Source organism: Malus domestica, chromosome 12 (assembly GCF_042453785.1).
Source record: "Malus domestica chromosome 12, GDT2T_hap1".
Lineage (NCBI taxonomy): Eukaryota > Viridiplantae > Streptophyta > Magnoliopsida > Rosales > Rosaceae > Malus > Malus domestica.
Genome location: NC_091672.1, coordinates 21,185,049 through 21,210,147, shown reverse-complemented (window position 1 = coordinate 21,210,147; position 25,099 = coordinate 21,185,049). Strand labels below are relative to the sequence as shown.

Here is a 25,099-nt window from a genome sequence, read left to right as displayed (position 1 = left end):
CAGTTTTTACGAAAAGTATTGCAACCCTAGACTAGCCCTTGGTTGGTCAGGGCAATGTGTTTGTCTCAATACTTAAATTTGAAGTGCCGTTTATGTAAATTAAAGTAATTTAGAATAAAATATTGTTTTGTAAAAAGCAAAATTCTTTGACCTAGGCACATAGTATCCCTTCTATATGCTTTTGGTCAAGTAGTCACATATTTGAAATCTTTATACAAATTGGATTTTGAGGTTGTGAGGGCAGATCTATCGTATCCATGGAGATTGGTAGAATACGAATATATACTTGGGAATCCTATCAAAAACTAGTTTCTTCAATTTTACAATTTACAGTGCAGCCTACGCCAATGTCAAGAGGCCACGAATTGCTTGTAAGGTAATCTATTTTTTACCTTATTTATATCATTTTAAAATTTAAGAGGAGTGAGGTTCGCTTTTCTCTAGCATTTTTTTAGCTATTGAATTGAATAAGTGAAAGAAAAAGTATCGAATAAAGCATAAAAGTGCAAATAAAAAAGGAAGTGCGAAAATAATATTTTCAATAACAATCTCAACTATTTGGAGCTCGTTTGACAAATGTTTATCAAGGACTAAATGCTCGTTTGCAAATGCTTTTAAAATGATTGAAGACACTTTTGGTGAAAAACACTTCCAAACGAGCTCTAAAGAGTTTTGAAATGAGGCCTAAGGCCATCTCCAACCGAAGGGTCCAGAGGGCCAGAGGACCGAAAAGAGCCCAAAAATCGTCTATAACCGAGGGTCAGGCCAAATGACTGATGGGCCCCACTGGACAAAAAAGGGCAAAAAAGCCTACCGGCTGGCCATCTTCAGCCAGCCAGCTAGCCTAATTTCATTTTTTGTTTTGTTTTTGTTTTTGTTCTTTTCCATTTGCCTAGCCCACTTTAGGGTTTAGAGCTTATGTTTTTTTTTTGTCCCAGCCCATTTTTTTTATGCCCAACACAATTTTTTTTTTTAATTTCTAATTTTTTCTACACCATTTCTCACATATTTTTCACCATTTCATACTATCTTACCTCATTTTATTTCAATTCTTCACATTCCATACTATAGCCCTTTGGCCCTCTGTTGGAGATGGTTTTTTATGATAGAGCTGTTCATTAAAATATTAGGGCTTGTTTGGTGGTATCCTTTTGAAAATTTTTATTATTTCTCAAAACATTTCTTGAAAATAATTTTCTTTAAGACTCAAAAACTTGATTGGTTTGCGATTTCAAATTTTTATATCTTACGACTTGAACTAGACAAAGAGATCTAAAAAGAGGGTGGTTGCAGGAGAGGAAGAAAGATGAGAGAGGAGGAAAGAAAGTCAAAGATGATTGAAGGAAAGAGAAAGAAGAGAGAGGATTGGATGAGATAGAGAGGAAGGAGTGAGAGAAAGAACTAAGAGAATAAAGAGAACAAATTGAATGAGAGACGAAAAAGGTAAAAAAATAAAAAGGAGAGAGAAAGAAGAAAAGAGAGAGAGATAGATTTCGAGTGAGAGGGGGAGGAGGGAGAAAAAGGAAAGAAGTGAGTTTTAAGTTTAAAAACTCACTTTTTATGTTTTTAGATAATAGACTATATTTTTTAGTTAGTCTTGAGTTCAGTTTTTGAAAATAGTCCACCAAACAAGTTTTTAAGGCCTAAAACTTAAAAATTGTTTTTGAATTTAAAAAGTTAGATTCATGTAAAGTATCAAACAAACCCTTAATTTCTTGAAGGGCCTTGGAGATGGCCTAAGTACCAATGAATTTAAATTTTGTCCGACATTTAAATTTAGTGAAGAATTTTATGAGAGGGGGGGAGCGGGGGCCAACATAATCTTTCTTTTTAGCCCAATGGACCAACCTTATAGTCGCTTTAAATAGATTGGGCCTTATTTTCTTATTCTATTTAAATGAACCCAAAAAGTAAAATCACAACGCCGTCTGTGGGAATCGAACCCACGACCACGTGGTTAAAAGCCACGCGCTCTACCAGCTGAGCTAAGACGGCTGATCGAAATTTTAAGCAATATTTATTATTTATTCACGAACTGGGAACATTTGGATTTTGAAGAACAATTTGCTCATGAATTTAAGGTGAAAGTTAAAGCAACAGAGATCTCTCCGGCATAAGTCTTGTCTTGAAGGACAACTCTGTGCTTTGCAGATCGAAGTTCAGCCTTTCCTCTCTCTGTGCCCAACGCTATCACATCCTTCACGTACACCCTGCATGTCAATCACCAAGTATAATAGAGATGTTATGTTGCATGTACTATATCCAACGTTTGGTCTATCGACATTTAATCTTTATTTTATTTGAGAAATTTCTGAATTCAAATCTTATGTTTGACAATTAATATAATTAATAAAAGTGACAATGATATATGCGTAGGACTTTACTTGGATTCACCGACAACTACATCATGGTCCAAGAGCTTTTGGGTGTCCATGATACGAAACCAAAGCATATATTTGTGATCTTCGCCTCCAGGATATTCCACGTTGAATGTAAACTTTTCATTCCATATTGGTTTCGTTCCTGATCCTGCATTTGAATATATATAGTACTAACCCAATTAATTTCATTTGCGATCATTAACCAAAAACATGCGAACGGGCCAATTATTTATAGTCCTTATCCTTGATTGGTCGGCACATATGAGATCTATCTAGTAGCAATATGAGTATAAAATATGTCATGAATTACATATTAGTCACGATTCTGACCTTTGGCCACGTTGCTTGTATGCTTTTGATTTCCATATTGGATTACAACGTACGTGTTCATCTTTACTGCAAATTTCAAGAATATATGAACACAATAATTAAACATGGAAAAAGATTTGAGGTAAAGCAATACTGAAATGATGGAATTATGCAATTAAACAAACCAAAAAAATCCATGTTCTTGAGGCCCTGAGCTTCAACCAATGTGACCTCCAATACACCACCTGCCATCTCTCTCTCTCTCTCTCTCTCTCTCTCTCTGTGGGAAGTTCAAACTGGATCGATGGTTTAAGCTGTGGATAATGGAATCATAAGTCATGGTCGTCCCATGCAAATTGGTGTTATATAAATAACTAATTAATTCTTTTTTCCGGCTGCGCATTGAAATCTGTTTTGGTACGTCAGAAACTTCTATGGGATAATTGCTTTTGAATTTGGTGCTGTTTATTAATTGTTTAATATTGCCAACCAGAAGAATTTGATAGCAGGAAATTTTTAACGAAATTTGCAAGGGACTTAATTTTATGTTGGTTCGGTTAGCTGGTCTACTAAGAAATGGAATTGATGAAAGTCAATGATAGTGATTTAAAGAAAAGGGAACCCAAAGAACTACCACCCTATGCGACCAACCTCCGCCACCTCCCCCTCCGCGATCCTATCCACCACCCGTCAACTCCGGTTCCCGCACACCCCGTCCTCCACGACCCATCCCACTGATGCCCGACCTGAATCTCAGAGAGAGAGAGAGAGAGAGAGAGATCGACCAGCAAAAGAAGCAGCGTACGTCGTTTGTATTAGTTAGAATTTCATGGGTTTGTTGGGTAATCCATGGGTATGCTTACCCACTCCTCCGTTAAGAGATGAGCATAATGAATATGGATTATAGAAACTCCAAACCATTTGATCCATTTGATTTGAGTCAAAATGACTTCCAAAGGGTGACACAATAATTAAGCCTTAAATTTTATATAAATGTTGTCAAAATTAAATTTCCCACAGTTTCAATCTTCCTAATATTTTCTTTTTTCATCATAAAAAAAAATAAAAAAAATAATGTTGAAAAAAGCAAAACGGCAATTCCGCTGCCGGGAGTCGAACCCGGTTAAACAGCTATCCGTTGTTAGATGTGCTACAGCGGATTCACGTGTTTACATAAAGAATCAAAAGCTATATAAACGATTAGGGAATAATCATAGATTCTACATAGCTTGGGTATGGTTTAAGTTTTGACAAAGTTAATTAAAAAAATAATAATTTCACTGTCTGATTTTTTTTTTTTTAAAAAGAGTACAATATTTCATTTATTGATAAAAGAACATTACAAATATGAATTATGAAGAACTCGGTCCAAAAGGGTCCTTGCAAACTAGATCTACAAATATTACAATAAAGTATCACTAATCGCTCGCAAAGCAACAAGTATACTCTAAGCACTCGTAAGAGCTCATCAAGAATCAAACGATTACACATATCAATAAAACCGTTAAACTTCATGTTACATAGAAATCATATGAGAACAAAATCTCAAAACATAAATTAGGACAAGGAGTACAATGCCATGGGTCGCTCGTATCACATAATCACCACCACGATCTAGAACACCAAATGAAGTAGATCTAGCAAATCAAACAACTCCACCCTTCACACAGATATCCAAAAGAGGTAGCGCACCAAATCCAAAGTTAAAATCAAGCACTCTCCTACATAGAGCAATCAAATCAGCAAACTCTCCTCCTGGAAATTATTCAACGATAACAAAATAAAAGGATAGAATCATGTTGCTGCTCCATATCCTTTGGAAATCCGAAAGCCATATCATCACACCAGCTAAACCCAAAGTGTTGTACCAATTAAACATGATCTTGACACACTTTAACATCATCCATGTCCTCCAGCTTCAACCCTCCATCGAAGGTGATAATTGGATCCAAAACCTTGTGTTAACTATGTGCCTGGGCCATAAGACAACAATTATCACGGTGACTATAACGTTTGATGGCGACAATTCAACACTAGATAAAGTAAACGGAAAGTGAGAGGAAAGAGATCAAAAATAATTTTCAAGAAGATTGCCGCCGGCCTCAAAGCTAAAAGCATGGATAGACGGCAGAGAATTTTCCTTTGGTTTTTCTCTAGACGGCTAGGGTTTTAATTGGATCTTTAATAGGTGTTCTAATTTAAGGCCATGTAAACAATGGATTCTTGTTGAATTATGGATAAAAATTTATATAACCGCTGTTCGGAGTTATAATATCTCCGATGCACCGGGAGCTTACGACTTACATGTTACATTTGGGAATGAGACTCCATATGAGACATTCATGGAGGATGTTATGAAGGTCACATAATTTCGAGAGATACCAAAAACACCCGAATGAGCTGAACCTGAATCACACTTCTCATACACATGTTGCACTTCTGCATTACTATTTTTCAGTAACCAGAACAGAATTCTGCACCGTCGGTGATTCTGTGAGTAAATCACCGCGAAATGCCGGAAGGCAATAGACTCAGAGACATTATACACAATCACTGCACACTACTTGAACAATTCTTGGGTATGTACAAATTTGAACTCTCAAGATTAAGATTCAAGACTTCACTTCACACCTTCCCTATATCTCTGGCAACACGAAAGCTTTCCCTTCAAGCAAAAAGTGGGTTTCTGGAAGGCCGGGGATAAGCAGTCACGCTGGGAGCGTCGTTAGGAAGGCCTTGACTAGTTGCATTGTGCTCTTTCTGTGTACTTTTTGGAATGTCCTTTGTGTCCTGAAGCTCCTCCAGTATAGTTACCACTTCATTCATGTCAGGTCTGTACTTGGGATCTACAGCAAGACATTGAAGTGCAAGGACGGCAGCCTTTTGGGAACGACTGACTGAGTACTGGCCTTCAAGGCGGGGATCAATGACACGAAAAACTCGGCGTTTGTTTCTCAAGTATGGTTTTGCCCATTCCACCAGATTGTGTTCTCCAGTTGGCCTGTTCTTATCTATAGCTCGTCGTCCAGATAACATTTCTAGAAGAACAACTCCGAAACTGTATATGTCACTCTTGGTAGTAAGATGACCTGCCGAGGAAAACAGCAATTAGATAAGCACTAACTGAACTTTGGTTCTATTAAATTCTAATACCTTAACTTTGGCAATCGCAGCCGCATTACAACAGTGGCCAACAATCGAGCGAAGGTAATTTGACAGATTATTTTTCAGGCGTTTGATGCATTGAGGGACCAAAATAAGAGAAGGCCGTGAACCGGTATACTTAATGGAAAAAACTAAATGAAATCACCCCGCTCACATTCTCTTTTTATGATTGAAGGGGCCATTATTTTGTGAGGGTAATCTTAAAAACTTAATTTGAAAGACTATTGTCTTGTGAGGTATAAAATTTGAATTCTTTTGAAAAGAGCTAGTTATTAGCTCTGTAAATTGAAATATCATCTAAAGCATGACATTCGACCCGAGCTTGGTTTCTAAAAGCCAAAGAGGTTCAGACAGGCAAAGGGTCTTAGAGAAGATGAAGTATGAAAGTAGTACCTGTGGCTAAATACTCCGGAGCAGCATATCCCTGGGTTCCAATGACCCTAGTAGAGACGTGGCTCTTGTCACCAGTTGGCCCATCCCTGGCTAACCCGAAATCAGACAGCTTTGCATTGTAGTTCTGAAATTAAAACAAGATGTCAGTGGGGGGACCCTGAAACTTGGCATATCAAACCATACTTGAATCTGATGAAAATAGGTTATCAAGTTACAAACCGAGTCGAGCAAAATATTCGATGACTTGAAGTCACGATGTATGATTTGTCTTTCAGCATTGTGGAGAAAGGCAAGTCCCTTTGCAGCGCCGAGGGCAATTTTCATTCGGAGGCTCCAAGAAAGTGGCTGAAAGTGAGAACTTCCTGTTGCAACAATAGCTAATGCTTCAGTAACAAGGTATCATATGCAACTTGCAATATGCTTTCTCTAAGGAGAAAAAGGGGGAGGAGAACTGTTAAAAAAGAATGCCGCAGGATGTAAGGAACTCACTCCTGAATAGATGGTTTTCCATGCTGCCCTTAGGCATGAACTCGTAAACCAAGAGCCGGTGATCATCCTCTAAGCAATAACCAATGAGTTTCACAAGATTGGGATGATGCAGCTCACCAAGATAGTTAATTTCTGTCTGTATGTCCAACAATGTAGTACTATTAATCACTCTGGTATTGAGAAATGCTCCGAAAACAATGCAAAATCGACAATCTATAATCTAGCCAAGAATTGCAAGCATTAGCAAAAATAATCTGTTACGGATAATTTCAAATTGCATTCTCATAAATTTAAGAGAAATAAACTATTAAGGCACGAAGTTATAAGTATATAATTCACAAAGAAGATACATCAGACCACTGTCAAAACTCATAAAAATGAAAACGAGGTAATTGGATTTACCAGCCATTCCTTGTGACCCTGGAATCCATCTTGGTTGAGTTTCTTCACAGCGATCACCATGCCAGTCCCGGCCTTGGACGCTTTAAGCGAACTTTCATCCATCCAACCTTTGAAAACAGAACCAAAACCCCCATCTCCAAGCACACTGTCAGGACGGAAGTTTCTTGTGGCGGTTTTGAGCTCACTGAAGCTGACACTCTTCAAAGTAGTGGACTGTAAGATCTCACCCTCGCTCCGAGGAGTCAGGGGCATGGAAGTCGACGAGGCCCTGCTACTTGAACCACTCCCATTTTTCGAATTGAATCCTGCAGAGAAAGCAACCCGATTGACATATATCACCAAAGATTCGCTTCACAATGTAGTGGTGAACTCATACTATACATTCATAAACCTTCATCATTCATCACCAAAACAATTTCGCCAAAACAAAACCTTTAAATACTCATGATTTCTATACTTCTATCAAATTTGAAAAGTCCCAAAAACCCCATCAACAAAGCAGATGAACTGATATAAAAGCAGTGAAATTATTGCCTCACTAAAATACATTAAGCAAATATCAACCAAAAACATATAAAATTACCTCAAAACAAAAACTTAAAAACCCATCTGGTCAAACAAAAAGAAGACATTCAGTTGAATAAAGTTCAATAATTTCTGAGGTAAAATCAACAACTGACTTGTTTTGTTTCCAGAAAATTATTAAAAATACCTGTATTGAAAGGACTTTCAGCCTTGATTTTGTTGCTCCAGCAAACCCCCATCAAACAAAAGTTCCCCAAAATCTCTCTCTCACCAAGGTCTTCAAATCCAACATAAACCTTAAAAATCCAAACCAAAAGAACCCCAACAGCAAAATAAGCAAAGATCTTCTTTTCCCTGCAGACTGAGATTTTTGTTTCTGGGTTCAATCTGCCAGCAAGATTTTTTCCTCTTTCCCCAGAAAAAACATAAATACCAAGAACCCAACTGCAATTCAGACACGAAAAATATCTCAACTTTTTACTTTTCAGAGATCATAGCTAGCAGTAGCTGATAGCATAGACCACTGACGCTTTTGGGTTGGTTCCCTTTTACTTTTTTGGGTTGGTTCCCTTTTACTTTTTTGGGTTTTGTTTTTTGGATGAGAAGCTTAACAAAAAACGAGGAGGAAAAAAATGGATAAGTTGCTATGAGGCTGTCTTGCCATTGGAGCTTCTTTGGTTGCCTATGTAGACCTTCGGGGAAGTACACAGACCTAGACGCGCGGTTGACTTGCTTTTTGGTTTCTTCGTCTTTTTACTCCCACAGAATCATTCATTGCTGTTTAAAAATTGGATAATAATAACATCCTCTGGTTTTGTTTTTGTGTGTGCTAATTTTTCCATTTCGTTTTTTGTAAGTAGATGGGGTTTATTGAGAACGACATCTTAGAAGAGAATCAGTCAATGTTTACATAATTAGAAGCTGGAATCAATGTTCATATGATTTTTTGCAAAAATGGTAGTCCGTACAGATACTCTGATATCTTCAAAAGAGAGAGAAATCATTGTTCTTGTATTAAAATGTCAATTCTGGAAAAAAGATTATTATGGAATTGGTTTTTTCATGACAAATGATCAAATGTGTACAAAAATATTTTAAAATGGGAGGGTTAATTGTAATTTGTAGCACTGATACAACACATTATTAAATTTGAAGATTAAAAAAATTAATATGAAACTTCATCGACTAAAATTAAACTAGGAGTAAAATTTGAAAACCATTATTACAATAAGCCAAAATGGGACAATACATTGTCAATAAAGCTGCGGCACTATAATGGGATTAATCACAATCAAGTATCAATTTCATCATAACATCATCATAGCATCAATACGAGTCAAACTTGAAATCTCGTCTAACTAGCTGAAGACAACACACTAGACTTAGGGCATGTTTAGACTTCTGAAATGAGTAAGGTAATTATTAGGATTCTGACGAATGACTAAAAAATTATGACCAAGTTTGGCTAAAAACTTGTAACTTGTAAGTGCTCTAGCTCATAGCGCTTTTCAAAGAAGCACATGGCAGTTACAGTAACAATGTCAATGGATTCAAAATTGAAGGAAAAAAAACCTTTGACATTGTTATTGTAACTGCCACAATGTCAATGGGTTTATGATAAAAAGGGAATCTTGCATAATAAGTGCTAATGAGAAAAGGAGCATATATAAAGAAACAATATCAAACATGCTCCCAAAGCTCTTTTCGGCAACCAAAAGAAAATTTGATTAGGCATGACAAAAAATTCAAAGGTGTTTTTGGGTGATTGAAACTTCGAAATGCCTTTGTCATATACTTCTACAAGAGTACTTACAAGTGTTTGTTTAAGAAACATCTAGATTTTAAATAAAAATTTCAACGTGTTTCTAATAAAATCATTTTAGAAAAAAAAGTTTATATGATCATAAGTATTTTCTAAAAAAAGTATCTCCAACGAGTCCTAAAGGTTAGTCAATTTTAATTAACTACTCTCTGTCTCTATCTCTCTTCTCAAGTGAAGATTATTCGGAAAAAAGTGTTTTATCTCTCTTCTCAATTGATGATCACACGGAGAAAGTGATTGTGAAAGGGCGGGGGCGAGGAAAAATCAGTGGATAGCAAATCTGCAACAAAGTAGATATGATTGTTTTCGCCACCGTGATTTAAGAGTGTTTTTTTTTTTTAATTAATAAGCCAATTGATACTCATTACGTACAATATTACGATGGCTGTGATGCAGGTTCATGATACTTATTGTGTTGCTGCATGTCTAGTGCTTAAACTTGTCACGCGGATGCATGAATATGTTGTAATCATTGGAGTTTGTCGGTGTGTGGTATTTTGTGGTGTTGTTATATTCTCCTCCATTTTTTAATCAAATTTAAGACCATTTCCTTGTCTCGTTAATATTTATTATTTATGTGTTGTGTATGTAGTCAAATTTAGATCACCATCCTGTTTTATTTAATTATTTGATAAATCTAGTTGATTATTTTATACATTATATTAATTAATTTATGACCATGTCGTTAAATAAGGGTCTCATTTTTCAATTTGTTGGTGGAGTTTATTTATTTATTTATGGAAAACTGACGAACGAAAATATGATTTCAATTTGATTCTGAGAATTTTGAGGAACAGTATTAGTAGATATAAAATGGTGACCTTCTGGAAATTTGGAGTTTCTAGAAGGGGAGATTAATTAACTGAAAAATTCATAAGTTGATGGGATTTTCAAACTTATTTCTTACTTTACTTGTAATAACCGTTCATTATTTTACATTGGGACAAAAAATCGATTTTAATTCTTTTTGCTTTCTTTTTAACTAGCATGAAATTTTCATATCTAATGCTAATATGGTTTGATAAGGATAAACTGATAAAGAAATAATATGATTGCTCTTACTTATAGACCAGAGTCAGAGCCGATCCTGAGGAGAGCTGGAAGAGGCGGCCACTTAAGGCCATCTCCAACCGAATGGTCCAGAGGGCCAAAGGGCCGAAAATAGCCTGAAAACCGTCTCCAACCGAAGGCCCGGGCAAAGGGCTCATGGATCCCACTAGACAAAAAAGGACCAAAGGGCTTATAGTTTTTAAATATAAGTTGTTGTTTTTAAATTTAAGTTATTGTAGTTTTTAAATTTATATAATAAATTATGTTTGGTCTCTTGGCCCTCCGTTGAAGATAGATGTAAATATAGTCATGTACTGTTCATTAAAATATTAATATCTTGGAGGGCCAGAGGGCTTGTTTTAGCCCTATGGCCCTCTAAGAAATTAATATTTTAATGAACAGTGCCACGCCATGTTTCTTACCATCTCCAACTAAGGGGCCAAAGGGCCATAGGCCAAACATAGCTCTGTAACAAAATATCATCTGCAACCAAGGGGGCCAAAGGGTCATATGGTCAAACATAATTTATTATTTTAATTGAATTAATATGGTTACTTAAATTAAACAACCTCAATAATTTTTCGAGATGGAATGTCAATAATTTTTCGAGTTGGAATCTTAATAATTTTCAAGTGCCACATGTTGGATTTGGAATGTCAATAATTTTTTTTTTAATGTTGTTTAAGTTTCATGTTGTTATTTTTTTTAATGTTGTTTAATGTTACTTAATGTTATTTAATGTTGTTTAATGGCTTAGGTAGTGATAGGGAAAAAAAAATCAAATTTAATAGTTAGCTGACGTCAACAAGTAGCCGTTGGGATTCAAAATGTTGGATTGGCCGGGGCTGGCTGGCTAGTTTGGGCTAGCCGGTTGGCATGATTCTCCAATTGTGGCCTGGTGGGGCCCACGAGCCATTTGACAGGAACTGAAAAGTGGACTATAGCCACTAATTTCGACCATCACCAAGTATGAGATTTAAGGGTTCGTTTTTAAGATTTGAATAGATTAGATAATTCATAAAATCCAAGATATATGACGCTAGAGACAAATGAGTTTTTATTTTAAGAGATCATAAGAGGATTAGATATGAATGAAATTTATCTCTTCTAATTTTACCATTTGACAGGAACTAAATTTTGGAATAGATAATAATAGATAACTTTTCTTATGAGTATTTACACGTCCAAATTAGACGTAATCCATTCTAATCTAATCATAGACACTAGATGAGTCTTATGTGGATTAAAAAAAATTTCTTTCAAAACTTTCTAATATAATTTCACTTTACTATTTTACCCTCACAGTCATAAACTAAATGAATAAGCTTCTTGATGATCAGAAGACATGATAGTTCGCAGTTGGTAATGAGTTTGTCAATTGTGATGACAACAATATTAATTAAACAACATTATTAAGCTCCCACGTTTTATTTATTATATTTTTTCGGCCCACCTTAATTTTGTGTTGTATCAATGTTTGATTAATGTCCCAACACATGGCCAAAATTCATGGCTAATGTCCTACCTGCCGTCCACCAAGGCTTGCATATAATTATGTGCCAAATTCTGCGATTTTCAACACCAAATCTACGTCTTGTTTGATTAGGGCACGACATTGAAAACGTGGTGTGCAAATTTAGCAAGTGTGATGTAAGGTTGAAGAAGGTTAAAAGGAAAAGATTTGAGATTTAAGGTTGCTGAAGATCGAAGCTTAAAATTCGACCAAAAAAAAAAAAAAAACGGAAGAGACATGAGAAGAGAAGTGAAGGATCCACGATAAAAGAGAGTTGAGGAGAAGCAAGATAATTTGTCAATTCCGCCTGCTTAGGTGGAACTTACAAACTGGACTGGGCCTCCTTAAGTGCCCTATAAAAATCTCGTCATTTTCTAAATTTTCTCATCCAAGATGTAAATCGAGGTGTTATTTGTTACTATCGTTTAGTGATGGTGTATATTGGGATGATAATTTTGCGATTTTAAGTTTGGAGGTAGGAATTTGTGTTTGCTCTCCTTCCCACCCACCCACCCCCCCCCCCCCCCCCAGGGGTGGATAGATAAGGTAACATGGGGAGAGGAGCTGCTATCCATTGGATGTGGTGCTTTCTGGGTTTTGATCTAGTGGAGCACGCCCAGCTACATCATTTTTAAATCCAACGACTCAAATTCAATTTAATTAATTTTAATGGTAATAAAAAAATATAATGGCTCAAATTTAAATCAAACAATCAAAATATTATTAAATAATCTAAATCAAATCCAACACCAAAACCCCTACAAAACTCTACAAATACACATCCATTTGTACATTAATCCATAGAAAATGTAATTTTCTCAACAATTATTATATTTTGTGTTGTATTGTATCAATGTTTGATTAATGTCCCAACACATGTCCAAAATTCATGAAAAATGTCCCACCTGCCGTCCACCAAGGCTCGCATATGATTGATTATGTGCCAAATTCAACCATTTTCAACACCAAATCTATGACATTGAAAACGTGGTGTGTTGAAGAAGGTTAAAAGGAAAAGATTTGAGATTAAAAGTTGGTGAAGATCAAAGCTAAAATTTGTCGAAGAAAAGCGAAATAGACGCGAAAAGAGATGCAAAGGATCTGCGATAAAAGAGATGCAAAGGGACTGATTCTCAACACGCCCCCTCACGTGTAGCGAATTTTCAAGCCTAACACGTGGACAACACAATGGGGTGACGTGGAGCGCATGTGACCGTTTGGCTTCACATGTGAGACAACATGGCTCTAATATCATAATGAAAGTTAAGGTTCCACCTAAAACCAATTGGCAATATGGGGAGTAGCCCAACCTCCTATAAGCCCATGCAAGGTTCTTCATTCCATCAATGTGAGACTCATTCTCAACAGAACTTACAAAGTGAATTGAGCCTCCTTAATTGCCCTCTAAAAATCTCATCATTTTTAAAATTATCGCATCCGAGATGTAAATTGAGATGCTACTTATTACTACGGTCTATTGACATTCTTTTTTTTTAATTTTTTTATTTTTTATAAGTGAGAAATTTGAGGTTCAGAATATCGTAGAATGCGATTTTAAATTCACCTTCTAGATATCATTCTCTTCCTATTTGATTACTTTGTGCATGTAACCTCTTGTTCGTCAACTAAACTGCTAAATACGTGCAATTCCCCTTACAAAAATGAGCATCAAAATTTGGGTCTGAGAAAATAAGCCCATTTTTCTGTTGGACAATTTACCACCAACATGGATTTTCTAATTTCGAATGACAAATTCTGTTAGGACCATCAATCTTGGGCTTCAATGTTTAAGAAACACACAAACATAACCCCTTATCTTAGATGATTTGATACCAACATTATTGTAAAATCATTAATGTTTTTTGTGTTTTTGTGTATTTTTGTGCAAGTTTTTTATTTTTATTACGGGAGCTGGAGGATGTCATGCCTGAGTGTCGAAGAGCCTTATACGAGAAGGCCGGTGGGCAATAAGACAGAGCCTGAATTGGGAGAAATTTTTCATTATGACGGGAATACAAATGGTACACCACGTGTTTTAATAGAAATGATGGAAAATTTTATTTTTTAAGTTGCTAGCTTTTTAGCACACATATCTCACTATTTGTATAGTGAAATATGGTGTACCACCCGTGTACCGGTCACACTAAAAAATCTCTCATGAATCGGAGGCTTAGTGCCCAAAAACTACTCTAAATTATATATATTTTTTTAAATATTAGTTTGAACCTGAAACACAATGAGTTGACAAAAAATATTTGCCAGCAAGGACAATTCACCACTTGATTTGTATTTTAGTGCAGATTGTAGGGTTTTGGGGAAGGGGGTGGGGGGAATTTGTAGAAAGGGATCTGAGGATGATTCATATACACCCAACCGAGGTTAAATGGGCTCCCATTTTTTAACCTCTTTCTATTTTTCCCCTCTCACGGATTCCTATTCTCTCATTTCCTACCACAAAATAATCTTTTATGTTTTCAGGAAAATTCAGATGTGGGATCAGGGGCTCAGAGAGGCTTTTGATCGTTAATCTTAATTTTTCTATTTCTAATATACAATATAACAGTTAAAATTCAAAAATATACAATGTTGCCGAACACCATGAAAAACCAACCTTTTGTATAACATTGCAGTATCAAAAGAGATCACATTAATAGTGTAGCTGTGACATATAAATTGATTTCGTGACATATAAATTGGACTAGAGGCAAACTTGCACTTAGAAAAAAAAAAAAAAAAAGTAAAGAAATTGAAGTGACACATCAAAGGCATCAACAAACACAGACATAAATGTATAAAATTGAGGGAGATCCACCCCTACAATCTCATCCTCCAGTCCCTCTCAGCCCCTGATCCCACATCTGAATTTTCCTGAAAACTTATAAGATTATTTTGTGGTAGGAAATGAGAGAATAGGAATCGGTGAGCGGGGAAAAAATAGAAAGAGGTTAAAAAATGGAAGCCCATTTAACCTCGGTTGGGAGAATATAAAATTGGTAAATTGATTACATTAATAGTGTAGCCGGGAGCCCATTTAGCAATGTTAAATGGGTAAATATCTTATGCTCAACGTTAATCTTATATATTAAAAATCTAAAAATCAAAAGCCCAGCATTATAAAATAGATATTCAGATACTCTGGAGCATTATAAAATGGGTAAATGACTAAGCCTCGGAGTATAAAAATTAAGAAAAAAAAGAAAACCCCCCGGCCCTGCCGCGACCTGCAACCCACGACCCACCTCCCTTCCCCCCTGCGCGACCTTCCCGCGAACTGGGCTGTTTTTTTCTCCCTCTTCTTCTTCTTGTTGCAGGTTTTGGGGGGGACGAACTGGGGTTTTTTTCCCCCTCCTTCCTCTTCTTCTTCTTCTTGTTGTTGCAAGTTTTTGGGTTCTAGGTTAGGGATAGGGATGTGGGTCGCTTGGGGGGAGGTCGCTGGGGGGTGGGTGAAGGATGGTGGGAAGGGATTGCAGAGAGGAGAGGGGGAAGAAAGGGGATCTGGGTTAATATTATAATATTTTTAATGTATAAAAAATATTTTTTTTCCAGCCACATAAGCACCAATGTGGTAGCCACGTCAGCATTTAACAGACTAATTGATGGAAAATCTAACGGAGATGTTATTTTGAAATAAAATGGTACTGGATGTATGAAAATGAAATATTTTAAAGTTTTTGTATGAAGTTGTAATTTACTTTCAAACCTGAAAGGCTACTATGTAATTTATCCTTATAAAATATTTGGTGAAAGAAACTTGTACATAACTAGGGGTGGGTTCGGTTCACTTAAATTAAATGAAATTGCTGTTAGATAAACAGTTCGGGCTTTTGCTGTTTTGATTTTTGGTTTTCCAAGCCTACCACTAGCGATATCAGTGTACTCGTGTTATGAAATTTGTTTTTTCTTCTATAGCAGCTGCATGTACATGTACTTGTCTCTCATCCAAGCCCAGCAACCCAACCCTTCTGCTCTAACCTCAGTACGCTACTGCACTCCCACCAAGCAAAACGATTAAGAAAAAGCAGTGACTTTCTGTAACAGTGTTCTCTCCCAAGTCATATGTATCTGCACAGTAAAACTTTAATCATCCTCCCAAATCTCCCAAAGGGATAAAAAAGTACTAAAAGAAAAGGTGCATAATTTCGTTTCTAATCGTTACACTTTTTTGAGTAGTCGTAAAAATCCTTCTCTACGTAGAGATTTTCAGTATGAACACGAACATATCATGTATCAAGAGGATAGATCTTTAATCATTAATCATAATCTTTTGCTGAACATTCAGTCATTCATTCGCTTGATATACATGCTATGAACTGGTTTAATCCAAAATTTCCGCTCTATGCATGGGCACCATCCTTATGATAAACATAAGATGACGGAAATGTTGCCCTAGAATATGAGCATTGTCTACTATTGCCTAAAAACTCCATGCAATCGATGTAGGAGCGTAATGAAACGGTCTCCTTTTAACTAATTGATACGTGATTTTCCTAATCTATATATCCTAGTATAAAATTCGAAGTGAACAAGCAGTGAAAAAAAAGAGTGTTGCCCATATTAGGGTTTAGGATTCATATACAAAAAAGACAGGGAGGGGATTTTTATAGGACCCAAGAAATAAATAATGGGTTGGTGGGAGAAATGGAATCTGAGATGCAAGAAATGGTAAGTTGAGTAAATAGTGGTTTGGTGGGAGGGGCAGATTTAGAAAAGAAAGAATGTGAGAATTGAGATGGTGGCAGCAGCTCAGCCGCGGCTGGCATGGCAGACTGCCAGTGGTAATATTATTGCTTGTTAGGGGGTAGTGAAAGGTGGTGGCCTGTTGGGTTTTTCCTCACTGCCGCTGTCATCCCCAAAACAAAAGATCCCCACCACCACGACGCCCCACTGTACTACTGCAGCTGAGGTAGATGATGCAGTAAATAAACCGAAGGACATATATTGCAGTTGGAGTCCCTCTAGTTTATTTGAGTTTCCACTTTGGTTCTTGTAACTTTTTTGTTTCCATTTCATCGCTGTAGTTTCGTGTTGCTTTCATATGGCTCAACTAAAGATTTGTTTAGTGGAAATGTGTTGAACTCTTGTATAACAACGTGAGTTTAAATTTTGTTGGTGACTAATCTAACATCCAATCTAACAAAATCTATCGTTTAACAAAAAAAAAGAAAAAGATTTGTTTGGTAATTACCTTCATTTTTGTAAATAATGAAAATTGACAACCCAAAAGTGGAGGTTACCCATTTAACTTTTTAAACTTTTCCTTTTAATTTTAAAATTTTATTTTCTAAAACTAAAAAGTAAAACTAAAAACGAAATCAATTATCAATCAACGTTAAGTTTGTATGAAGAGATTTTATCTCATTTGACAGAATGAAAGTTGGCAGCAGTGGTGTAAAGCTATAAGGTAGAGGGTGGGATCATTAGTCGAGTCACTTCATTAGTCTTGGACAGTTAGATCTAGCCCTATTTTGATTTGCCAGTTTTTCTCCGTCATTCTTTTTTTTTTACTCAAAGGATCACGTCACTCGTTGTTCAAACAAAATAAACGTATCTCTTGTACTGAACTTAGTTAAAGTAGTTAACGACGGATCTCACTATGGAGGATGGATACGATTTAATTTCGTGTCCGGGAGTGCGAGTAACGTGATACCCATGACGAACACACGATTCGTTCAATTTGACAGATTAGACAACGAATAATGAGGATAAAACAAAACTACAAGGATCAAAATGCAAACAGAAAACAAGCTGTGAGGACGAAAATATAAATAGAGAATAGAGAGCGTTTAAAATTTATAATTTTAAAGAAAAAGGGGGATAAAAATGGACGTGAGACGCATCACTGACATCTGAGCGGAGCAGAAGGTCGAGTCTCCATCACATTCGTCTCCTTGTGCCGCGAAACCCGGACTACAGTCCCCTCCACGTCCCTGCTGGGTCCCATCACACCTCCTCATGATGGCATTTCCCTCTTTGATATTTGATCCCCTGCTACGCCTGCCTACACTACTATTCCTGCTCTATTCTCTTCTAATCATCACTAGGGTTTATAAATTCTTCACCAGACACGTGATATTAGCAGTCTTACCCCCTGGTCCCCCGAGAAGGTTCGGATCATTTTTGTGAAGATGTCGAGAATCCTTTAATTATATATGTTCATTGTATATCGTGTAGTTAGTTTTTGTTAAATATTATATATATTCAATTTTAAATAAAAAATTTACATTAATTTCTAATCGCATGATATACGATGAACATATGTAATTTAAAAATTCCCAATATCTTCACAAAGAAAATCCGGCGAGAATTCTCACTCGTCTTACCCTAACATAGATTTTTGGGAAACTTAAGGAAAAACTACCAGTACTGTTCACTTTAATAAAAAAAAACATTTTTAAACTAAAAAATCCATCATGATACTATTCACTTTACCATTTATTTTATCTTTATCATTAGAGCTCAAAATTTTCAAATATTTTTCTTTAATTTTCCTAAGATTTTTCTATTTATTCACAATACAGGCTGATACATTACATATTATAATATAAATGTTGGAACGATATATGTTTTATTGTTTCTTCATCTTTATAATGAATACTGCAAACCGATTTAATCGAGTTAAATATTTTTAGGAATAGGACAAGTTGATTGGCCCATGATTTCGTGTGTAAAAAAGATAAAATTACTCTTAAAGCATATCGAAACTTCTATGCGCAAGCAGCAGACAATCACAATTCAATCAAGATCAAAAGTGATCAAAATATGTAATTATTCAAAACACATTTCATCCATCCTCATCATATCCTTCCCACAAGGTAACTCTCAAATTATTTCTTTCAAATTATATTAATTGGATAATTAATTGATTTATTACTCAATTAATTCATTAATTAACTAATGAATTGTGAATCACACCCAAAAAAACCACTAAAGTGGCCGGTTCCTATCTCTCCCAAAGGGGCCGGCCACACCCTATAAATACCACCCAATTTTCTTAAAAAAAAAAAAACCAAGTTCAACACTCTTGTAAAATTCTTCAAATTCTCTAAACATTTTTTCTCAAATTCTAACCTTAGCATCAGAGGTTCTTCGGCCAAAGTCTCCTCATTCATCGTGAGCGCGTGAGACTCTTGGTATTGACCAAGGATGTTAATTGTTTTGTAAGTGCAATTTTGTCAAAAAAAAACAAAAGATGGAAATTTACATCTACACTCTCTTCACCTCCAAAACCGGTGTGAATGATATAATGCTTTACCTAATAAAACTTACACATTACGTTATATGATTAGCAAAAAAAGCCACAGTAACAGAGTATCGTACCATAAGTCCTTGTCGTTCTTGTGATGAGATGGGTTCGTAGGGTAGGGTGCTAATTAATACGGTGTGAGATAAATATGCAGAAGTAGAAGCATCAAAACAACCCTAGCTATAGCCCTGTCTCTTCTGGGAGGATCCTGATGTTAATGGATTTGGAATCTGAGGATTTTCTCTCAATTCGTTCTTGATATCTTTAACGGACGGTCAGATATGCAGCAAGCACGGGTGCTCTTAATTGCATTACAAAACAAAAAACTAAATAAAACAAGCATAATTGAAAATAAATGTTGAGATTAAAACATTAAAGATACTCTCATCTATAAGTAACCGTAAACATTCTTTGGTCACTTCAAAAAAAAAAAAAAAAACATTTCTGTTTAATTCGCACAGGCGAACATGAGTTACGTGGAATAGTGTAGTCATTGTGCACTACAGATATGCTGAATCACCTTAATACTATACATAATGTTGAAGTTTCGGTCCTCAATAGCCGATCTCAAATTCTAGTCTAAACATGCTTTGAAAATGAAATTCCAGATTTTGAGTTGTTTTAGAGAGGAGGGTTTAGAAGGGAAATATTTTTAATCACCATTTTCAAGTAATGACGATGTTTATCACCGTATTTTTTATTATTATATGAATTTAAATTTTAAGATATTTGTAATTGTTAAATACAAATTTTCAAATTAAACTTATCAAATGATAATAAATAGGATGATGAGTATTATCGGATGATGATGCGTAGAAATGCAGCCGAATTCAAAAACCTTCACCTGCTAAATGACAGGTGCAATGATATGGCCCGCAACCCATATGCAGTTGTATTGGTGATTGGGAGAAAAGATCTCTTTCACAAAGACTACCGAATCAAGTAATTTGAATTTTTGAAATTTTATCTCACGGTCTACTTGTTTTAACTTATTAAAAGCTATAATAATTTTTTACCGTTAAATAAAATTTCAAAAATCCGACTCACTTGATCTAGTGGTCTTGGTGAACGAGAACCATTAATTATGGCCATTAAATTTAACCGTGCGGCCATGAAACCAAAGGATAAAGGGTATAAGCGATGAAATCGTCCAACCATGAAACTAGAGGGGAAAAGATGCAGGCGATGGGAGAGGAAGGAGGGAATGGGGGTGGGATGACGACAGTCATGGCGGTGGGTGACTGGTGAGTAGTGAAGATGTGAAAGTGAAGGAGAAATTCTGCTACAACACAGGGTTCGGTGAGGAAGAGCCGAATTTGGCCGTCGAACTCCTTGTCGCTACGTACTTGGTCGGTGGTGTCAATCCTCTTACTCGGAACTACTGCAAGCAAGAAGGGGAGAGAATTCAGGAATGTGAGTGTTGTGCGTGAAAAATTAAAAGAAATTTCTAACCATAAGATCTATTTTAAACGATTAGGACTTGCTGATCTTCCGGATAATAATGGCATGTAAATTGAAGTAAATTGTGAAGTGACAAAGAGTTGATGAAGAATTTCACTTACTAAAGAGTCCACCTAACATTTCTCCTCAGCAAACCACTTATAGACCAAAAAGGGCCTAAGGTGCCAGTGCCATTGATTCACTCACCAAATTCGACCCCAGTTGTAGTGTGTCTGTTTCCATAATTTGACGTCCATGTAATGCAGTGTAATGATATGTTATATAATTATTATTTGTTTGGCAAACATTAAATGATTCAAAATAAAGTAAAAATATTATGTTGCTGGAGAGTATGCCAAATGCTGCTTGAGTATTAACGCAAGAAAATAAAATAAGCTTAATTGATCAATATCAAGGCCCAATTATGCATGCTATCTTCATCCGACTTTGTACATCTTTCCTTTCATTAATGAATATTGTATTTATTCTTAAAAAGTTGTCTATAACAATGTATTATTTGCATTCATATTTAAATTTAAATTTTTATAATTTAAAAGAATTTAACGTGAATTATCTTATTATAAGTAAATAAAAAAAAATTAACGTAGGAAGATTTGCATGACACATGAATGATATATGATGTGTAATTGCAGGTACTAGTATTGTATAGTTAGTTAGAAGGGAAGAGGAAATGCTAACCCTAAACCTAATCATCATGTTCTTATAGTACTCCCGCAAAACACTACATGCGGTGGGTGGCGCAATATAAGCGCTGGAATCGAGCGCGTACGCGTCTCCCTCTGCCTCCTACATTATTATTCATCCACCAGTCAGTCACTCACATTCTCTCTCTCTCTCTCCTCTCTTTGTTTCTTTCTCTCTCTCTACACAGCAGCAGCAGGAGCCCAGCAGCTTTTTGTGTGTTATGAATTTTGAACTGTCGTTGAGGCTTGCCGACGGTGGTGGTGGAGCTCAAACAAACACAGCAGCATAAATCTTGCTTTTCTTTTCCTTTTCTATTTTTTAAAATTTAATAATATTTATTTGTTTGATTTTAGTTGAATTAAATTCCCCCTAATAGAAATAAAAACGACGTCATCGGCTGTATTTGCCTCCTTGGCTCTCCATTCGCGTGCCCTCCTTTTACGCTCTTTGTCAGATTTCTCCCCTCCTCTTCGTTCGTCTCATCCCATCTCTCTCTCTCTCTCTCTCTACATATAAGTCTCGTCTCTTCTGTCCGTTTTCTTCACTTCTCTCTCTAGCCCGGGATTTTTTTTCTCTCTCTAGGGTTGTTTTTGGAGTTTGAGCTCTCTCTCTCTCTCACCCTTTTCTCTGTCTGTTTCAAGAACACAGAAAGATCAAGTCTTTCTCTATTTGATCATCATCCCAATTCTCACTGTTATCAGTCAGGCGGGGATGCGTCGTAGACGAAGTCTGGTTCCGTCGTGCACTTAAGCAGAAATGTAAGTCTCCCTCTCTCTCTCTCTCTCTCTCTCTCTCTCTCTTATCCTCCTAATTTCCGGATTTCATATAATTTTGCAAAAAGTTCCGTACTTTATGGCTTAAAAGTTTTGATTTTCTTCGACTCTGCAATTTGGTTAGTGGGGTTATGAGGAAAATCATTATCTTTTACCGAAACAAGATATTGGGTTGTTCTTAGTTTTATCTGCAATTAGTCTCTATTTTATTTAAAACTGAAAGAAGTGCTTTTTAATTGTTTTGCTGGTTTTCTTTTGACGAAACTTTGCTGTAATAGACTGATTTAGTGGCAATTGTTTTGCATGGTTTGGTTGATGATTGGAATTTACTGATTTTTAAGTGTGTTGTCTCATTTTTTATATTAATTCTTGTACTTTGATATGTTGATGAATTTGATGGGGGTAGGAAAGTAAATGTGTGGTAAATTTTATCATATTTATTGATTAAATTTTCATGATGGTAAATTAGAAATAAAAAAAAACACACTCGATAATTATAAGTTTTATACTAAAACGCTGTTCTCTTGTGATGCTCTAATTGATTCTTAGTTGTCGAATTTCATTCGGTGTCATTCTCCCATCATTAAGTCTATTAATTTTGGAGCGTTTTTCTTTAAAGTCTGATATATTCCTGGGCTTAAATGTGATTTTAACCCATTTTATGAATCTGAACTTCGAAACAGAAAAGAAAAAGAAAAAGAAAAAGAGAAAAATCTCAATTGGGTTATTCCCCTACCATAAGCCATAGAGGTTGTTTGACTTGTTAATTGGTTGATCATTGACACTCAAAAGTGTCGTGTCACTTTTGAGTGTTTTTAGTTGTTGGAATTTTGGAAAGAATTAAATAAACTACCCTAACATCAACATTGGATAGCTAAAAACCTCTATCCGCTGCCCAAACGTGAATATCAGTTTTCATTTGTCACCTTGTTTCTGAGCAATTGGGTTTCTTGATTTGATTTCATAAGATCAACTTTTGAGCATTGCTTGTTAGATGGCTGGTGAAGGCACTAGGAATTTACGGAGTTTCTTTGTTTTCTTGTCTTAAAAGCATGCATCGGTGATGAAATTGTTGTTGTGGTTTCAAAAGGAGCATGCAAGTAGTTGCTGCAATTTCATTCCTTTAAAGAAAATTGATTGTTTGATGCAGACAATAGCCTCATTATTTCGATCAGGTGGTTGGTGTATCTGCTTCTTGTGTTTCATAACATTAGCTATTTTAGTTTCTTCCCATCCAGATGTTAATTTCATTTTGGACGTTAACATGTCATTGCATCACAGTAGAAGATGGACTAATATAGCGACTTGTTGATTCCAGATACATTATGAGGAGTTTCGGTTTGAGGCAATGGACAGTTATACTTGCTCCTGGAAATGAAGGAGAGACAACGTTGGAGTGCTGAAGAGGACGCTTTATTAAGTGCATATGTGAAGCAATATGGACCAAGGGAGTGGAACCTTGTATCACAGCGCATGAACACACCCCTAGACAGGGATGCCAAATCTTGCTTAGAAAGGTGGAAGAATTATCTCAAACCTGGCATTAAGAAAGGATCCCTAACGGAAGAGGAGCAACGCCTTGTCATTTGTCTTCAAGCCAAACACGGAAATAAGTGGAAGAAAATTGCTGCTGAAGTCCCTGGTCGTACGGCTAAGAGATTGGGCAAGTGGTGGGAAGTGTTCAAAGAGAAGCAGCAGAGAGAACAGAAGAATAACAAGACAGCTGACCCTATTGTGGAGGGTAAATACGATAGAATTCTTGAAACTTTTGCTGAGAAGTTAGTGAAGGAGCGTGCTGCCCCAACCTATCTCATGGGTACTTCAAATGGGGCCTATCTTCATACCGAAACGTCATCTCCAGCACCAACGATTCTTCCTCCTTGGCTTTCTAATTCCAATGTGTCCTCCAATGTGAGGCCACCATCTCCTTCTGTTACCCTGAGCCTGTCCTCGGCAGTGGCACCCTCTCCTCCAATCCCTTGGCTGCAGCAGGATAGAGGATCAGATAGTAGTTTTGTTTTTGGGAATTTGCCCCATCATGGGGTAGTTCCTGCTTCTGGGGAGAACTTAGTGATATCCGAGTTGCTGGAGTGCTCCAGAGAGTTGGAGGAAGTGCACCGTGCTTGGGCAGCGCATAAGAAGGAAGCATCGTGGAGGTTAAGAAGGGTGGAGTTGCAACTGGATTCAGAGAAGGCTAGTCGGAGGAGGGAGAAGATGGAAGAGATTGAAACGAAGGTAAAGGCTCTAAGGGAAGAGCAAAACGCTGCTCTTGACAGGATCGAAGCAGAATACAGGGAACAATTAGCAGGGCTAAGGAGAGATGCAGAAGCGAAGGAGCAGAAGTTGGCTGACCAATGGGCCGCAAAGCATTCGCGTCTCTCCAAGTTTCTCGAGCAGATGGGAGGCAGACCAATGATTGCTGAGCCTAATGGTCGGTGAGAAATATGTGTTATACATGTTCATTGTGGACGTGTATGATGTCCGAATTTCTGTTTTCTGTTGTCTCTTTTCTTTCTTTTGATCTCGTATGTATTCTCTTCAGAAATGCTGTCATAGGTGTCTAATTGCTTATACCGACTGCCTATAGGCCTGGACTGAAGGACTGTATTATCTTTTCGCAGCTATTACAATTATATTTTTACTTGTTTCTCGAAAACTTATGCTTCCTTGTTAAAAACTAACTGAAAATGATCTAGCTCTTTGTTTTAATCAAATCTAACTACGAGGAAGGGGATTTGAACTCTTCATATTACAAGGACAAGTCTAACCGGGCATTGAGTATCCTTTATTTTTTAGGAAACTAATAAAAATGATTTGAAAATTTTGAGTTTTAACGATAAGAATAAAATAAAGGATAAAGTGAATAGTACTAGGATTGACTTTTTAGTG

General features: G+C 36.4%; 3 protein-coding genes and 1 non-coding gene across 5 annotated transcripts; 1 reads left to right on the top strand and 3 right to left on the bottom strand.

The window, feature by feature from the left end:
- Nucleotides 1-1,922: 1,922 nt before the first annotated feature.
- On the bottom strand, nucleotides 1,923-1,995 carry TRNAK-UUU (transfer RNA lysine (anticodon UUU)). The gene has a single exon. It is a non-coding gene; the product is annotated as a tRNA-Lys (tRNA).
- A 5-nt stretch (nucleotides 1,996-2,000) lies between these two features.
- LOC103450232 (elicitor-responsive protein 1-like) lies at nucleotides 2,001-3,036 on the bottom strand. Its single transcript, XM_008389545.4, has 4 exons — nucleotides 2,876-3,036; nucleotides 2,712-2,777; nucleotides 2,385-2,529; nucleotides 2,001-2,210 (listed from the first exon to the last, which is right to left on the bottom strand). Exons 1-4 carry the CDS (start codon nucleotides 2,940-2,942, stop codon nucleotides 2,069-2,071), a joined length of 420 nt encoding a protein of 139 aa, XP_008387767.3. The 5' UTR covers nucleotides 2,943-3,036; the 3' UTR covers nucleotides 2,001-2,068.
- Nucleotides 3,037-5,086: 2,050 nt separating this feature from the next.
- On the bottom strand, nucleotides 5,087-8,411 carry LOC103450233 (probable serine/threonine-protein kinase PBL11). Its single transcript, XM_008389547.4, has 6 exons — nucleotides 7,852-8,411; nucleotides 7,140-7,444; nucleotides 6,738-6,873; nucleotides 6,468-6,610; nucleotides 6,249-6,372; nucleotides 5,087-5,779 (listed from the first exon to the last, which is right to left on the bottom strand). The coding sequence occupies exons 1-6, from the start codon at nucleotides 7,901-7,903 to the stop codon at nucleotides 5,358-5,360; spliced, it is 1,182 nt and encodes a 393-aa protein (XP_008387769.2). The 5' UTR covers nucleotides 7,904-8,411; the 3' UTR covers nucleotides 5,087-5,357.
- A 12,944-nt stretch (nucleotides 8,412-21,355) lies between these two features.
- LOC103450230 (transcription factor AS1) lies at nucleotides 21,356-24,866 on the top strand. 2 transcript variants are annotated; one of them, XM_008389542.4, is made up of 2 exons: nucleotides 21,356-22,195; nucleotides 23,529-24,866. In XM_008389542.4, exon 2 carries the CDS (start codon nucleotides 23,585-23,587, stop codon nucleotides 24,647-24,649), a length of 1,065 nt encoding a protein of 354 aa, XP_008387764.2. In that variant the 5' UTR covers nucleotides 21,356-22,195; nucleotides 23,529-23,584; the 3' UTR covers nucleotides 24,650-24,866. The 2 variants fall into 2 exon arrangements, with proteins under 2 accessions (XP_008387764.2, XP_028945423.1); XM_029089590.2 differs by lacking the exon at nucleotides 21,356-22,195 and adding an exon at nucleotides 23,205-23,385.
- Nucleotides 24,867-25,099: the final 233 nt, after the last annotated feature.